The following is a 17,542-nucleotide window of genomic DNA, read 5'->3' on the forward strand; positions in this document are numbered from 1 at the left end:
AAGAAGACTTGAACTTGTTATACATGCATTCATCTTATTATTCTCCAGTTCGTCGAGAACCTTACAAGTCCACAATACGATCGTTATACGTCTTTTTACTTTTAAGGAAGTTTAAATGTCTTTAGGTGAAAAATGATGACGAAATCTATATAAGACCTTAGAGAAATCTAAAAAAATATATCAAGGAAACAACTACGGGAGAAAACCTATTATTCAACCAAACTAAAAACAGTGGAAAGATACTATAACTACAAAGATTCAACGACCTATTAGTGTCCAATGGAAGTTGGCAAAATTCTTTGGGCAATATATATGTCTGTCAATCCTCCTCATTTGATCTAGATTTTGGGTGTGAGTTTGGCCCACACTAATATAGTACCAAAACCAAGGTCGATTATGGGCTATCACATGTGGATGTCTAGTCTCATAAAATTGTCGCTTGAGATGTACAATCCTGAGTGTGAGGGCCGAGGAGGTGTATTAAAGTCTCATATTGGAAGTTAGCAAATTCCTTGGTCAATATATAAGTATGTGGCAATCTTCCTTCTTTGAGCTAGCTTTTGGGTGTGAGTTAGGCTTACACTAATACGACCTAAAATAGAAGGATAAGTAAAAACAATCCTAAACCAAACAACATCACTTAACATGTACCTCTCCAAGATAAAAAAGTGCAAACCCGTGACCCTAAACGATCAAATAGACCCCTAAAAAACTCGAATACTCAACAAAGAATCGGCCATCTAGGGAGGCATAACCAGCAAGATAATTATGGCTGGAAACCGAGACTAGATTCATTCGCGGTCAAACCGCGCTATCGATCGAAGAAGATCCGGCGAATCCAATCTTGCCTCCACCTAGTCTCAAACCAATGAACCACCGTCTTCCAAATGACCTAAAACAGCCTAATCACACAAAAAATAATCCGTAGAACCGACAACCAAATCACCACGATCGCATTACCATTCGGGTTTGGCAGACGCCTCAAGTTTAATCCTCGATCTTAATTCTTAAATCTGAAACCTCACCTCTATAAGTCGGAACCACCATCTTCTAAATTTAATAACCCTAACATACCTCTCACGTCACCGGTAAAAAAAAGGCCGGTGATCAGAGAAACAAAGATCCAAATAAAGAGATTAAAAAATTGAAAATAAAAAAAGGCCGCGTTTCACTTAAAAAACCCTAAGTGCTCCTTCTTCGCTTTCCTCTGTTTTTCCTCGGATTTAAAACTCAAAATTCGTAATTCTCCATATCACTGAACGCTTCCAATTCATCATCCTCGTACGCTCCCAAATTGCCTTTCCTCTTCGCTTCCAGATTCTCCTCTTCCGGTCGCCGCCGGAGACCTAGTATCTCATCTGCTACGTATAATGGTGTCGCCGAAAGAGTTAGTGGCCATAGTACACTCTTCACTGCTCGGAACGTCACTGCCAACTCCAACGCAGCGTATCGAACTCACTCATGCCATTCGCAACTCATTTTCCTCTATTCAGAACCTCCTCTCTTTCCCGGTACTTGCTCGATTTCCTTTCTACTCGATGATACGTCCTTGTGTTTTCTGGGTATAGTAACCAAATCTTTTTTTTCTAATCTCTGGCAGCCTCCGAAGCCGTCGGACAGAGCGCAAGTTCAGTCCAAAGAAATTCGACTCCCGGATTCGCTGCCAATATCTTTGGATGACCAAGATGTCGCTATTGTAAGTGTTTCTTTCGACTTCTAGATGACATTCTTGGTCTTGTGGAGGTTTAGATTTTAGAATTTAGATATGAAAACAATTGACACCGATTAAAGCAAGTTTTGCTTCAATTTTGCGGATGGATTGAATAAAATGGTTGTCTAAGTAGATGTCTAACAAGGCAGAATTTCGCTGTTTCCTTTACCATGTTGAATGAACTTTTAGAATGTGCTTGGTTGCTGCTCATTTCCGATGTATGAGCTTCTTTTCATAGGGATTGTGGTTTGTCCTGATGATTTGTTAAATCTACCATTTGACACACATTACCACCTTTAAGCTTCTGTTTAATTTGAAATATGTGCAATGATATATTTGGTTGATATCTTACTGCTTCAGAAAAAAGGTGCCTTTAACAACTCTAACGGCCTATGTTCTTCATATATTGTTATTGATTGTAGAGCTTGAAACTGAGTGATGAGCTTCACCTAAATGAGATAGATTCTGTTCGTCTGCTTGTATCTGCAAATCAGGAGGTGCGATTCCCTTCGCTTTGCTTCTACTCTCATCTCTTAGCTTCTAAAGCTCTGGAGTTATTTTCTGCGATATGTTCTTATATTTTATCCTCTGTTTAGTGGGGCTTAATGGGACGGGACCCTCTTGAGATTCAACGGCTTGCAACTGGACTATGGTATACAGGGAGAAGAGATCTTACGTCAACTCTATACACACTCCTGAGGGTAGCTTACTCTCTCATTATATTTCTGGGTTTTTTTTTTGTTCTTCTAGTGTTCTTAACGTCATCGCACATTACCATTTTTCTGGTTGAATAGGCAGTTGTTCTGGACCAGGGGCTTGAACCTGATCTTATAGCTGACATTCAGGGACTCTTAGAAGAACTTATTAAAGCTGGGCTCAGACAACGGTTGATTACTCTTGTAAAGGTATTAACCACTTGGGTTCTTTTAAGTTACATTTTCATAGGTGTCAAATATACGTAACTTGAATAACTTCCTACTTTTCTGCTTGAATTTCTTCTGAAGCACTCATCTTATTGACAATCATTCTCATTAATGCAAAGACTATTCTCTTGTTCGTTGTCATATCTGTCTAGCTACACCATTTCAATCTACTTTTCCATTTGTTTCTCATGATCGTAGAGAATAAACAATCTTTCTCCAATTAGTTAATTGAATCCTATTTTTAAATGTGTAACTGTTACTTATTGGGCAACCATAAGGTATTGAGACCATTACAAATTTTGTCCACATCAGGAAAATTATTGTTTGCTGTTTTCGTCCGCTCTAATATGTCATTGTTGTCAATGCTGCCTGATACCTTTTAAAGTTGTCAACTACACGAGCTTCATAGTTCAAGACACTTGGGGTAATGCACTTCCTATGTAATAATCATCTTTGAGATTTGTTTTTAGTTGTCAATATTATCTTTAAATTCAAAGACAGTTGCAGTACATTTATTTTACCATTTGTTATTAACTTCTCACTTTGCATTAACATCAACATGAGTTCAAGCTAACTCTTAAAATATTCAGATCTAACTTGCTTTGGATTCAAGTGTTCACATAAATGAGTCAATATATTTTAAAGATTTACTTTCGAAACTTCAAAAATCCAATGATTGTCCCCTATGTCCATTGTCTTCATAGCTGAACATTTGCAGCCAAAGCATTCTTTAATCTAGTAGGAAATATTAGATGTAAAAGTCCTTTCAGACGATCTTGTGACTTGATATTTTTTGTTCTTTGGCATTATTATGTAATTATTGTCATGATAGCAAATTCTTTGTTGCTAGGAACTCAATCGGCAGGATCCTACTGGATTGGGTGGGCCCTTATGCGAGCGATACCTTATTGACTCAAGAGGTGCTCTTGTTGAACGAAGAGCTGTTGTTCAGAGGGAAAGACTGATACTGGGACATTGCCTTGTTCTTTCAATTTTGGTTGATAGACCTGGTAAGCTCGTTCATTTCTTATAAAGCTTTTGTGCGAAGATTAAGAATGCTACTTGTTAAAGAAATTCAGCTGTTGGATTCAGTGCTTTTCGTTAATGGTTTGACTTTTCCATTAAAAGATACAGCATTAGTTCTATTGTGTCCCATAGTAAGTGAAACTATTGATAATTGGGTTTCACGTTTGATAGGACACTATATATGCTAGACTAGTTAGATCATTGGTCAATGTGCTATGAGATATATTGTGTTTTCATATATATTATTGCTATGTCTGTGTAATTATGCTGAAGTTGAGTATCATATGTGATTATGGTGTTTGGTATTCGTACTCCATTGTTCTGATCTTATTTATCAAAAATTTGAAAATTTTGATTACTATTTAATATTAAGTTTTTTTTTTTTATTTATAGTATTAAAACACTCTTGTGATTGTATATCTTTTGTTATTTCTCGAAGGATATTTTCTATTTCAATTTCATTCTTCTAACAAGTTTGTTTATTGCAGGTTCGAAAGATGTGAAGGATATATACTACGTTTTTAAAGATAATGCAGCTCAATTAACTGAAGGAAATGACACCATAAGTTCTCAGGTTCATGCTAGTCCTGTTCATGACGTAGAGGCTTTTGAAGTTTTCTTTCTTCCCTGCGTATTAAATTTAAAATGTGTTAATTTCTGATAAATGACTATTTTCTTTGTTGCAGATTACTTTTAGTCTTTTGTTTTCTCTCATCATCACCTTCGTATCAGATGCAATCAGTGGACTATCTGATAAGTCATCTATGATATCTCAAGATGCTTCGTTTAGGACAGACTTTCAGGATATTGTAAGACTAGTTGATACATTTTTCTTTCGCTTCTTCTCCCTGTCACCAAAGACCTTCCACTGCTGACACTTGAAAACACACCTAATCACCTTTCAGGTTATGGCTTCTGGCAGTGACCCCACTGCTGATGGCTTCATTGGTGGCATAAGGCTTGCCTGGGCTGTACATTTAATGCTGATACATGATGGAATATCTGGAATGGATACGATTTCCACTGCTTCAACAAAAGATATGGGGCACATATGCTCCTGCCTGGAGTCCATCTTCTCAAAAAATGTGTTTCAATTTTTGCTGGATAATGTTCTTCGAACTGCAGCCTACCAGGTACTTTCATTATGAACATCATCATGAATTCTATGTGCTCAGTTATTGTCCATCAAATGCGGGGTGCCTATCTGGATTCCCTGTGCACTTGATTTCATTTGACGAGCTAGTGGAAGATTTACTTTGATTTCCCAGCTAGTGGATGACATGTTTGGCTCCTTAAACTTTTATATTGAATGAGCTATTATGCATGGTTCATGACTGTATCAGAAAAAGAGCTATTTTCTAATGGTGCCTATGGTGTTTATATTTTTCCTTCATGACAGCTGTAGTGTATATTGTCTGTTTTATGGTAATGGTTATATGTGTTGGCCTGTATGGATACCGTTTTAATCCTTCATGAATTCAATTTTTACTTGATTAGTCATTCCCAAATGTAAGAGTGTTCCTATTTCTTTATGCTGATTTTTCTGCTTCTAATCACATTATATATATCTACTAATGATTTCATTATTTGAGATATGACTTTATTATATTGGTGTTTGACGGGCTCCTCTTTGGATGCTGTATTCATTCTTGTTTAGTCTCTAGGTTTTGCTTGTTAAGTCAGATCTCAATTTCAAGTCTCTTTCCAGTTTTATTCTGTGAGCTTTGATTTCCCTGACTCAACCCACGTTCCCCCTTGTGTTGGTCTATCAATGGTTGACCTTTTGTTAGTTGCTACATGCAGAATGATGAAGAGGACATGATCTACATATATAATGCTTATCTGCACAAGTTAGCCTCTTGTTTTTTATCTCACCCGATCGCAAGAGATAAGGTTTGTTAAATATATAGATTAATGTATATCTACTTAGTATTTGTGTATTGATTATATGTTGGTGATCAAAGTTTGAACGCTGCAACTTTATCATGTAAAGCTTGTAATTTTTTCTCCTTACTTCATGGTCTGATAATTATGATGAAAATTGGTAGTATCTGCTTTCCATTTAGAGGGAGTAACCTTTTGATGTATCAGTCACAGATTCTGAGTATTTCAGCTGGATCACTTAGGGGATATGAGTAGCATATAAACTTCATTAATGGCTGCACCTTAGATCATTGCTATTTTTTCTGATGGTTTGATAGTGTCTGATAAGTTGAATGTATGAGCCAAGATGAGAAATACAATATCGTATCTACATGTTTATCTCCTGTGTCAAGCCTGACATCATTATTTTGCAGGTGAAGGAATCAAAGGACATGGCTATGAGTGTTCTAAATTCTTACCGAACTTGTGATTCGCTTGATGGAAGTATGCAGACTGAAGAGGCTGACAGGCCGCTGCCCTTCATTTCTCTTATGGAGTTTGTAAGCAAAATTTATCAGGTTGAGAACGACTACCATATGGAAGCAGTTATTATCTTTGTTTTTTTTTTGTTAATTTTTCTCAAATGTTGGAAAATGAGTTTGCCTGGTATCTTGAAGTTGAGCTCTGTTCATATGTTTTTTGGTAGCTTATTTTGTTTTTCATAGCACAGTGAGCATTCAGAATACATCTCGATCATATCTCATTTTTCATACCATATTCCTGTTTTTGTGTCTTTTGATATTTACAACCTTTTACAGAAGGAACCTGAGCTACTCTCCGGGAATGATGTCTTGTGGACATTTGTGAATTTTGCTGGAGAGGACCACACAAATTTTAAAACTCTTGTGGCTTTCTTGGAAATGCTGTGTACCTTGGTATGAGAAATCTTTATATTGGTATTTTGGTGGGACATCATTTACTTGGTTACTCATTGAGTTTCCTTGCTGTCATCTTTATTTGATTTCAGGCTTCCACTCAGGAAGGTGCTTCTAAAGTTTATGAGTTGCTCCGGGGTACATCATTCCGCAGTATAGGATGGCCCACTTTGTTTGATTGTATAAGAATTTACGATGAGAAGTTCAAGCAGTCTCTTCAAACTGCTGGAGCCATGATGCCAGAGTTCCTGGAGGGCGATGCAAAAGCACTTGTCGCATATCTGAATGTACTTCAGAAGGTTATATAACTCTATTCCAAATATATTCTGTTTCAACTTCCATTCCACGTTTAATAGTCTTATATGGTGCTTTTTATCTAAGACAAGTTCAGCTTGTATTCCTAGGACAAGTTCAGCTTGTATTCCTAGGAACTGGGCTTAACTGCGATTTGGTTCTAGTTGTTTACCTAAATGCTTTCTCCGGGGTTATGGAGAAGAGCCATATAATTTTTCGCTATGAGTTCCTAGGAGGGGAATTTGTTTTTTAAATGTCCTTGCAAATGATTCGTTCTCTGTGAAACTGATGTTTGAACTTAAGATATTTTTTTTATGGTCAATAAGTTTATTTTTCATATTCTGCAGGTTGTTGAGAATGGTAATCCCACTGAGAGGAAAAACTGGTTTCCTGATATCGAACCATTTTTTAAGCTTCTTGGTTATGAAAACATCCCTCCATATCTGAAGGTCAGTGGTGTACTGGAGATTCTTCCCCTTACACGTTGGACTCGCAAATGATATGTGGAAAGCATCTGGAATCGGTATCTATATAACTTGTGTTCATTGTAACTTTATTTTCTGCAGGGTGCTCTTAGAAAGACCATTGCTGCCTTTGTTAATGTCTTTCCAGAAATGAGGGACTCTATCTGGGCTTTTCTTGAGCAGTATGATCTGCCTGTTGTTGTGGGATCACCAGTTGGAAAGAGTGACCAATCTTCTCAGGTAAGTGCATGGCTTCGAGGGATAGTTATTAGCAGATTTTTTAACTCTACTTCTTTAGTTAATATTTCTCTTATTATTGAGAATTTATTAAAATTTATGCTTCTGCATTTATTTTCTAAACATCTTATACTTATGCGTTAAAAGTGGGGTTGTCATGTTGCATAGACGATTGATATCATTTTTTGTTATGTAAATTTGATGTTGGTAACACAAAAAATATTAATATTTGTCTAATTCCTGCATGTGATGAAAGTTTTAGTTTCATTTATTTTACATAATACTCACATAATGCACTGTGCCATGTTCAGTGCAGCTAAAACTTGGAATATCACGTGTTGTTTGATGCTGCTTTTGCTTTTCCAGGTGGAGAGAATCTTCAGCGTATCGTCAAAACCTAATCTCACAATTCGCTTATATGCAGGTCTATGATATGCAATTTGAGTTAAATGAAGTGGAAGCAAGGAGAGAACAGTATCCTTCAACAATATCGTTCCTTAATCTTATAAACGCTCTGATTGCTGGGGAGAAAGATGTGAATGATCGTGGGCGTAGGTAGTAGTAGCCTTAGATTGTTGTCTCTTTCCATGAAGCTTAGTCTTCGTTTTTCTTGGTCTAATGTTTATATGTATATTTTTGTAGATTTATTGGCATCTTCAGGTTTGTGTATGATCATGTATTCACCCCTTTTCCTCAGAGGGCATATTCTGATCCTTGTGAGAAGTGGCAATTGGTTGTGGCATGCCTTCAACATTTTCACATGTAAGCTCCTGCTTCTGTTTTCAATAATTTCCTTGCTCGGTCCAAAATAAACTCTGATTTTTAGCAGAAACATAGTGTTCCTACCTTTTGTAAACTCCACCACTTTTCATTTAGGGCACTATTTGTGTTGAAGACTGGTTTAACATTTTTCTGTATTTCACTTCAGGATCTTAAGCATGTATGATATTCAGGAGGAGGATCTCGATGGATTTACTGAGCATCCACATTTTTTGGTGTCAGTTGAAACATCTTCACTGCAAACGCAGCTACCAATTATAGAATTACTAAAAGTACTATCTTAATTTGTTGCTTTATTTTTCTTGTTCCACATTGGACTCATCTCCAAGTAGACATGCAGTATACAGTATATAATTTGTTCCACGTTTTTCTTTTGTAGGATTTCATGAGTGGGAAAGCTCTCTACAGGAACCTCATGGGTATCCTTCAGGTTGGGGTCAATGCCATCATCAGCGAGCGATTGAGTAAAACTTATGGGAAGATCTTAGAAAAGGCAGTACAACTTTCTTTGGAAATCTTACTGCTCGTCTTTGAGAAGGATTTGCTTGTTTCCGATGTTTGGCGTCCGCTGTACCAGGTACCTGGTTGTTCGTTTGATGCATTTGAGCTTTATTTTGTATATCACCCAGTCATTCAAACTCCTAAATATGTGGTGAAGATTGTTATATGTGAGAATGCAGTAATATAAGTATTTTTTCGAAAGAGTATTCATAGGTTTACCTGGATGCACTGTCAGAGCTTTCTAGGACAGTAGGAAGTTTGCACCAATCGTTACCAAGTTTAGCTATTTCATCAATCTATACATCCAATGCCATACTAGAAAGTGTATTATAGTAATTGCACAAGATTTTTGTCAAATTTAAATATTCCTGTCTCAAATTAGATCCACATTCTATTTTTCTAATCCACAATGAATGTAAGTTCTAGTGCACCATTCGAATTAGGTTACTAACTTAAAGTCAAAAGATGAAGTGTAGGAAGCTTAGGGGAATTGCTTTTATTGTTGTCAATCATAAGCTACTTGACTAATAGCAATATATATTATTCCTCCTCCAACCTTTAGTTAAGTTAGTTTATTTTGACCATTATTGGGTTGGTGGTGTAAAATGTGAAACGGGACTCTATTGTTAATTTGGGAATTGCTGGGAAACTTTTGGTATTTTTGCGCCCCACCAGCTATAGCTTGAACAACAATTATTTTCATAAAGCACAATCAGCATGCCTTCCCTAATTTTATGTTAAGGCACAAGATGGTCAATAATATTATCTTTTGTTATTGCTGCAGCCTTTGGATATAATTCTCTCACAAGATCATAATCAAATTATAGCCTTGCTGGAGTATGTCAGATATGATTCTCTTCCTCAGATTCAGCGATCTTCAATCAAAATCATGAACATTTTAAGGTGGTAACAAATTTCGTTTGAGACATCTCTGTAGTTTGGTTTAACCACATAACTTTTTTTCTTAGATAGCATTAGCAAATACCATTATCAACTACTTTCAGATCCTCAGACTTTTGGATGTTTGATTCCTTAGCTTTGTATAATTAGTTTAACCTTATGTTTTGATATGAATTACACGGGTTTTATTAATCATATGCTCGATGACAGTTCTCGCTTGGTTGGACTTGTTCCAATGCTGATCAAAATTGATGCTGCGAATTCCTTGATCGAGGATTATGCGGCCTGCCTTGAGGTACGACTTGAAGAGGGTGAAGTTGTAGAGAACAGTTGTGATGATCTGGGGGTCCTTATTATGCAGGTTAGTTTCAGTAGTTGACTGTTACACTTAATAGAATATCACACTATGTGCACTATGGCTTGGGTCTTATCTACTTTCTTTCATCATGATTGATTCATTCGTACATATCATATCATCTCAATGGTATGACTTTCACATTTGTAGCTTCTGGTTGACAATATCAACCGGCCTGCACCAAGTATCACACATTTGCTTCTGAAGTTTGACCTTGACGCCCCTGTGGAAGGGACAGTTTTGCAGCCTAAGTTTCACTACAGGTTTGATTGTAATTTGTATACAGAATAATATGTATTTCAACCATGATCTCATTTTGTTTTGCAATCTGCAGTTGTCTGAAGGTCATTCTTGAAATGTTGGAGAAGCTTCCAAACCCCGATATAAACTTCTTACTCTTTGAGTTTGGCTTCCAGGTGGGATATACTAATGCCGGATGATAACTATCTGGTCTTTTCAAAGAAGTGAAATTCTATTTGGTCTATTGTTTTTTGTACACTTAACTTTTACTTTTTGCAGCTTTTGTGTGAGTTGAATTTGGATCCGTTAACTAGTGGTCCAACCATGGATCTCTTGAGCAGCAAGAAATATCAGTTTTTTCTCCAGGTACACCAGATTTTGCTTCTCCTTATACCAAAATAATGCCATCTTTTCCTTGAGGGCTGCCTCATCCAAGTCACAAATAACAACTTATATTTTACTCGTCCTTACTTTCTTATTATACTTTGATGTTGCAGCACCTCGATACCATTGGTGTTGCCACTCTTCCAAAAAGAAGTGGCAGCCAGGCACTCCGTATTAGTTCCCTTCATCAGGTATATTATATATTCTTTAATTTCAGTGTCAAGTGTATCCGACTCTGATTAGTTTCATGACAGAATCTAAGCGGTTTTACTCTCTGCTATCAACTATTTTTGTTTATAACATTTTTTCCCGAAATGTTAACTGCCTATATGCAATACTGTTAGATTTACAGTGAGTAAAAAAAAAACATTTTTTTTTTTTTTTTTTTTCATACAAAAAAAAATATATATATATTTTTTTTTGTGATAGAATGTCCCTAGGCTGTTTTTGTATCTAATACTCTCTGTTTCTGTTTTTTTCTATTCCATCATGCGTAAATTTTTTCACTCAGCAGATACAGTAATTTTTTCTTCCGTTCTTGTTTTCCTGCTACGCTCGACTCATGTGCAAAATGATATCTGCCTAAATGCAATATTTCTTTTTGCTGGTTCTCAGTCAACGAAAAAGCGATAATCTGCATTTATGCACTACTTCTTTTTATTGTGATACCTTAGAATTCATGTAGGTAGTAATTTTCTTGCTATGTCTTCCATAAGCAAATTTATGTGGATAGTTACTTTTTTGCTAAGCTGTCAAGTCTTATTTGGTTTCTGCTCCCTGTCATTGTGGAGAGAATACAATAGTGGCACTTTTTTCTCTCTTGTTTCTTTAGTAATAGTTTTTGTTATCTAAACGTGTTCCTTAAACAGATCAAATGACATGATCAATAATCTATTACAATGCTACATAGTCCTTTTTGCTGTTGATAACATTTCTCATTTTCTCAATATCTACCTTTCCCAGAGGGCGTGGCTATTAAAGCTCCTAGCTATTGCACTGCATACTGGTTCTGGAAGCAGTTCAGCTCACCTAGAGGCATGTCAGAGCATACTTTCTCATCTTTTTGGGCGGGAGGTAACTGAAGCAGCGAATGAACCTTTTTCTTCCAGTACATATCCTCAGGATGGTCTTGATTATACTGGAACGAGTTCAATCAGTAAAAGTAAGGTGAGTTTGGAAACACCTGCGTTTTATGCTCTACTATGCTTTATGGCACATCCTAGTTTTATCCCTACTGCCGGTGTTCTGCATGTGTAGCATTGGTCTAAGATTCTACCATTTTATAGTTGAGGCCATCCATGCATGATACAAATAACTGTACTGACCCCACTCTTTCTGAAGTCACCAGCATGTTGCCTTGCTGATGTGCAGTTGTGCACCATCTCTTAACAGTTTAACATTCATTGAAAAGCAGTATTTAAAATATTAAGATGTCTCCTTTTTTCCATGCAACAGCATTTTCCTTCACTGTAAATCTAACAATGTTGCGCTTGTCATCATTTCTTGCCTAGTTTTAAGTCGTTTTATGGGTGCTGCTGTCTGACTTTTGTTTCTTCTTTGGATTGAGTTCAGGCATTGGCTTTGCTTGAAATTCTTCAGTTTAGATCTCCTGATACTTCGATGCAGCTTCCTCAAATTGTGTCCAGCCTAAAGTATGACTCACTGGTAAGGCTTGGGGAATATGGAGGTGTGTTTGCGTTAAGTATATTGCTCTAAATATGGAGTTTAAAATTTCAGGTGGAGGACATACTTGAGAACCGTGATAACTCTGTTAGTGGCAGTATCTACTACTATTCTGAGCGTGGTGATCGGCTAATTGATCTATCTTCCTTCAGCAACAAACTCTGGCAGGTTAGTTCTTGTTATAATGGACATCAGATCTTCTCTCTAATGAACATTAATGTTTCTCCTGTAATGAATATTTATGCTGATTCTATTGTTTGTTCAGAAGCTACATTCTGGATTTCCCCTAGTGGATAGTTTTCCAAATGTTGCTGAGCTTAGTGAAGTTAGAGAGACAATTCAACAGCTGTTGAAATGGGGCTGGAAGTATAATCGAAACCTTGAGGAGCAAGCTGCCCAACTTCATATGTTAGCTGGCTGGTCTCAGATTGTTGAGGTTGATTTTTTTCTTAAAAAATCAGATCACCTTTAGTATCATTAGCGTGTGCCACTCTTTTAAGATATCAAGTATTTATCTTTTGTGTTGTGCTTCGTATGTTTTTGTTTTAGGTGTCTGCTTGCAGGAGAATATCTTCTCTTGATAATCGGTCTGAAATTTTGTACCGGTGAGTACCTTTTGTATCAGAGGTTAGTTGCTTGCGGAAGCTTTCTTGAACATTGCATGACTTGTTCTTCTCTGGTCGTTGGCAGGATACTTGATGCCTCTCTTAGTGCCTCCGCGTCTCCAGATTGTTCATTAAAAATGGCGTTCGTACTTACTCAGGTGCATTTTAGCTGTTGAGTAACTTTTATTGTAAAATGTGCTGTCTATGTACTAACTTTAGGTTTTAATAGGTTGCCCTTACCTGCATTGCCAAACTTCGTGATGATAGATTTTCATTTCAAGGGGCCTTGAGTTCTGACACCGTGACATGTCTAGATGTTATGATGGTCAAACATTTATCCACTGGTGCTTGCCACTCAGTTCTATTTAAACTTGTTATGGCAATTCTAAGGCATGAGTCATCAGAATCTTTGAGAAGGCGGTACAGTACTAAGTTCCCTTAGTTGTCTTTTTACTTTCTTATAATACAACATAAAGTCATATTCTGCCCAGCTTATCTAATTTCGGCTTTTCCCCGTTTCTAACACATTTGCCTTTCTTCATCAGCCAATATGCATTGCTCTTGAGCTATTTCCAGTACTGCCAGCATATGATTGCTCTGGATGTGCCAACATCAGTTGTGCAGTTCTTGTTACTTAATGAGCAAGACGGTGAAGATTTGGATATCCAGAAGGCATGTGTTTGCTGATTAACCCGAGACTTATTTTGTTCGGACGATAATTTAATGTTTTTTTTTCTTGTCTTTCAGATTGACAAGGAGCAGGCTGACCTTGCTCGTGCCAACTTTTTTATAATAAAGAAAGAAGCTCAGGGCATCTTGGATCTGGTAATTGTTACTTCTTTATTGATATGAGCCATATTCATTTGCACTGTTTCACATTGAGAGTACTGATTCCAGGTAATCAAGGATGCAAGTCAAGGCAGTGAGTTTGGGAAAACAATATCACTTTATGTGCTGGAAGCTCTTGTTTGTATTGATCACGAGAGATATTTTCTTAGTCAGCTCCAGAGCCGAGGTTTCATACGGTCTTGCCTTGGAAGCATTAGTAATATCTCCTACCAGGTAATATCCCTGTGAACTTCTGAGTGTGGTCATTGCTATGAATATTGTAGAAGTTTTTAGTAGCCCATTGCTATGAAATCTCTTGTTGCAACTTGTTTAACTAGTGGTAATTAATTAATTTGGGTTTGACTGATAAACTGCAAAAATAGATTAAATTGTATTTGAGTCAATAATACCCTTTCAGTGCGTAGGAGTTCATACATGCAAATTCAAGCTCACAGTTATTTATATATGCAAGATCGTCAAAATAGGATCGCAAACCTGTTAAATCTTCTTTAAGAGTGGCATAATGTGGCCAGTTAGCTGTTGGTTTGACTTTTTGATCCACATTAAAAGACTCGACACCCTATGTAACTCGTGTGTGTTTTATGTCCCATTTACATAGGAGGTATCGGCGATCTTAATCTTCATATGCTGCTAGTTTACATACTTTGGAGACCTGATTTATATGTGGGTATTTTTATTTTCGAGGACTTGTCATTCATGCATGTGCATTTATCATATTATTGGGCCCAGGATGGAACACATTTGCTGGAGTCACAACAGCGAGCATGTACCTTAGAAGCAGAATTTGCATTGCTACTTAGAATTAGTCACAAGTACGGAAAGTCTGGAGGCCAGGTTCTGTTCTCCATGGGTGCGCTGGAACATATCGCTTCATGTAGAGCTATCAGCTTTAAGGTAATATATTTATCTGTAGTTATCAGGTTTTCGATATGTGACCTCAATTTTGCCTCTGCTTTTAATCCCAAAAGTGCCTTCCAGGGAAATATGAGACGGGTGGATATGAAACTTCAGAGTGATGTAGGATATAATGTGCAAAAGCAACGAACAATAATCACTGCTGTCCTAAGACTGATGTTTGCTCTAACCTCATTGGTTGAGACCTCTGAATTTTTCGAGGTCAGCCGCGTTTCCCAGATGACCTTTTCTTTTATGATCTTTTGCATTGCTAATTCAATACTCCCTTCCATATGTATTGGCCTGGTTTAGTGAGCATGATTTGCCATTTAAACACTATTTTCCAGATCGTTTAGGGCCTTTCTAAGACTGCAATTTCTATATTCTTACTTGTGATTTATTTGGGGACTTGTGTGGGAGTAATACAGACCTTCTAAAATTGAATGACAGACACCGAGTTCAGTTTGTTTGAGATATGAAATTAGTATTGTTTGCATCTTGTAGAAACTTGAATGATGCACTGATTTTCTATTGCTATTGTTTACATCTTTTATGCCTCTAACAAGTAGAAGTAGGAAATAGGTGAGTGTCTTCAAACGTTTCACCTTATACAAGTACAATCACTTGATGACATTTGCAGTATAGTTTGCAAGACATAACAATCTAATACTGAGATGCAGAAAATTTTAGGACAGTTAGTATTGTTCTTGTTAGTTTTTTTAGGTATGATCTTGATTTCTTTTTCACCTATTCTTTTCCTATTCAACTAATTATGCAAGTCATTGTTGTTGATTATTCTGGGTAACTGGTTTTCTTGGTATGCGAACTATAATGATTTTCTTTCTTCTTTCTCTACCTGGGCGTTTGATAGGGGAGGAATAAAATTGTTCGTGAAGTCATTGAGTTTATCAAAGGACATCAATTTCTTTTTGACCAACTTCTTCGGGAAGACTTTACTCAAGCAGATGATTTATTGATGGAGCAAATTATTCTTGCAGTGGGAATATTGAGCAAGGTAATTCTTTGGCGAGCTATAAGTTCTTAATTTTTTTCTTCTTAAAGGGCATTTGCTTCTCTTTTTGTGATTGCATCTTCAAGAGGGCTCAAAAAATCCCACAAGCTAGTTATAGATGCGTTTTCTAGAAAGTGAGTTTGCTTGTTTTGTAGGTCTGGCCTTTTGAAGAGAACGATGGATATGGATTTGTTCAAGGGCTTTTTGATATGATGAGCAACCTTTTCATCGTCTCCCCCATAAAATTGATATCATCGCAGGTAGGACAAGTAGTTCAGGTACATGTTTGAGTATCAGTATATATTTTTTTGGCACCTTGTCATCCAATCCTTGAATTCTTATATTCGATGGGTTTCTCTTTTTTGTTTGTCATCTGGTGGACAGAAGGGGTCAGAGCTCAAATTGTCTCAGTTGCGATTCAGCTTGACTTCTTACTTATATTTTCTGGTGACCAAAAACTCTCTGAGGTTGCAGGTACTTTTGTAGTTATTTCCCTCGATTTCTTCTGTCCACGTTTTCATTATTCAGTTGTTTGAATGAACTACAAGTAAATACTCATGCCCCTTGTCCCCACACCCACCCCTCCTCCCAGGTTTCCGATGATTCTCTTGATAGTTCCACTAAACTACGCCAACCAACGTTACTGTTGCTTGCATCTCTTCTTTCGCATGTGACTGATTCCCTCGAGAGAGCAGCAGAGAAAAAGTCCTTACTTCTTCATAAGGTATATTATATCCTAATTCCTACTCTTTATATGTTTCAAACTCCTTTTATATATATATATATATATATATATATATATATATTCGAAGTTGCATGTATGATTGGCAGATTAGAGACATAAACGAGCTCTCAAGACAAGATGTAGATGCGATCATCAAGATATGTGATTGCCAAGAATATGTCACACCGTCCGACAACATACATAAAAGGTTAGTGAATTCCTTTCTTCGGCTTGCTCATGCGTGCATATGCTAAAGCAGAAATGGGTTATTAACATAGAATTTTTCCAGCTTTTTCCTATCAGTGATTAGTAAGACGTTTGACAACTGTTTATATTTGTTTGTGGCTTGTTACTTACCTCAGGAGATACATAGCTATGGTTGAAATGTGCCAAATCGTGGGTAACAGGGACCAGTTAATCACCTTGTTACTACAACTTGCCGAGCATGTACTAAATATTATCCTGATCCATCTCCAAGATAGGTATGCCACTTTATCTTCAACAATTAATATCTTAAATGTTGTTAAGTGAATATATTTTGGAAATCTACGATGGTCATACGGTTTGCTCTAGGGTAATATGCTAAACACTTGACATCTGCAGATCCGTTAGTTCAAATGAAAGGGGATCATATGGTTCAAAATCCCATCTACAACAGGATGTTACAGATCTATGTGGCAAATTGTCACCTACCATAGAGAGGCTTGCATTACTGAATGAGGTAAAGTCTAATCGATTTACGAGAATTTAAGATTATTTATGTGTTGAATGGGAACGGTGGTGGTGACCCAACTTGTCTATCGCAGGGAAAAGTAGGACATAACCTGAAGGTGTTCCAGAGACTGGCAACGACTGTAAAAGAAATGGCCATCCAAAAGTGTTTATGATAATAAGCTTCTCAAGAAATGTATTTTTTGTGGTTGAACAATTTTTGTGTGTGAAATGTCCAAATCTGAAATTGTAGTGCGGGTCTGTATAACTGAGGTACTTCAATCACAAAATAGTAAGGTGTTATCCAATATCCATATGAATTCAGATAATACTTTCTCTGAGGTGATTGGGAAAAACTTTAAAAGCTCCAACTTTATTTTAAAGTCTTGAAAGCCAAAAACTTTTACCATTCAGAGTTTTTTTTCTTGTTTTTTTTCACCACATTCTAACT

At 36.8% G+C, this 17,542-nt stretch overlaps 1 protein-coding gene across 4 annotated transcripts; it reads left to right on the forward strand.

The window, feature by feature from the left end:
• The first annotated feature begins 876 nt into the window (after window positions 1-876).
• LOC9301921 (nuclear pore complex protein NUP205) lies at window positions 877-17,447 on the forward strand. 4 transcript variants are annotated; one of them, XM_021026413.1, is made up of 45 exons: window positions 877-1,511; window positions 1,601-1,696; window positions 2,134-2,208; window positions 2,308-2,412; window positions 2,506-2,616; window positions 3,485-3,644; window positions 4,149-4,234; window positions 4,347-4,469; window positions 4,566-4,793; window positions 5,464-5,553; window positions 5,958-6,101; window positions 6,342-6,458; window positions 6,551-6,757; window positions 7,100-7,201; window positions 7,319-7,456; window positions 7,878-8,008; window positions 8,096-8,215; window positions 8,382-8,505; window positions 8,613-8,810; window positions 9,519-9,637; window positions 9,845-9,995; window positions 10,140-10,252; window positions 10,324-10,405; window positions 10,509-10,595; window positions 10,727-10,804; window positions 11,577-11,780; window positions 12,186-12,278; window positions 12,351-12,464; window positions 12,562-12,732; window positions 12,846-12,901; window positions 12,987-13,059; window positions 13,131-13,321; window positions 13,447-13,573; window positions 13,649-13,726; window positions 13,799-13,963; window positions 14,480-14,644; window positions 14,729-14,866; window positions 15,516-15,659; window positions 15,812-15,934; window positions 16,041-16,130; window positions 16,249-16,380; window positions 16,488-16,588; window positions 16,743-16,862; window positions 16,984-17,101; window positions 17,187-17,447. In XM_021026413.1, exons 1-45 carry the CDS (start codon window positions 1,371-1,373, stop codon window positions 17,265-17,267), a joined length of 5,610 nt encoding a protein of 1,869 aa, XP_020882072.1. In that variant the 5' UTR covers window positions 877-1,370; the 3' UTR covers window positions 17,268-17,447. The 4 variants fall into 4 exon arrangements, with proteins under 4 accessions (XP_020882072.1, XP_020882081.1, XP_020882092.1 ...); XM_021026422.1 differs by having other exon boundaries at window positions 16,044-16,130; XM_021026433.1 differs by having other exon boundaries at window positions 15,812-15,916; window positions 16,044-16,130.
• Window positions 17,448-17,542: the final 95 nt, after the last annotated feature.

The sequence above is a fragment of the Arabidopsis lyrata genome, assembly GCF_000004255.2.
Source record: "Arabidopsis lyrata subsp. lyrata unplaced genomic scaffold ARALYscaffold_8, whole genome shotgun sequence".
Classification (NCBI taxonomy): domain Eukaryota; kingdom Viridiplantae; phylum Streptophyta; class Magnoliopsida; order Brassicales; family Brassicaceae; genus Arabidopsis; species Arabidopsis lyrata.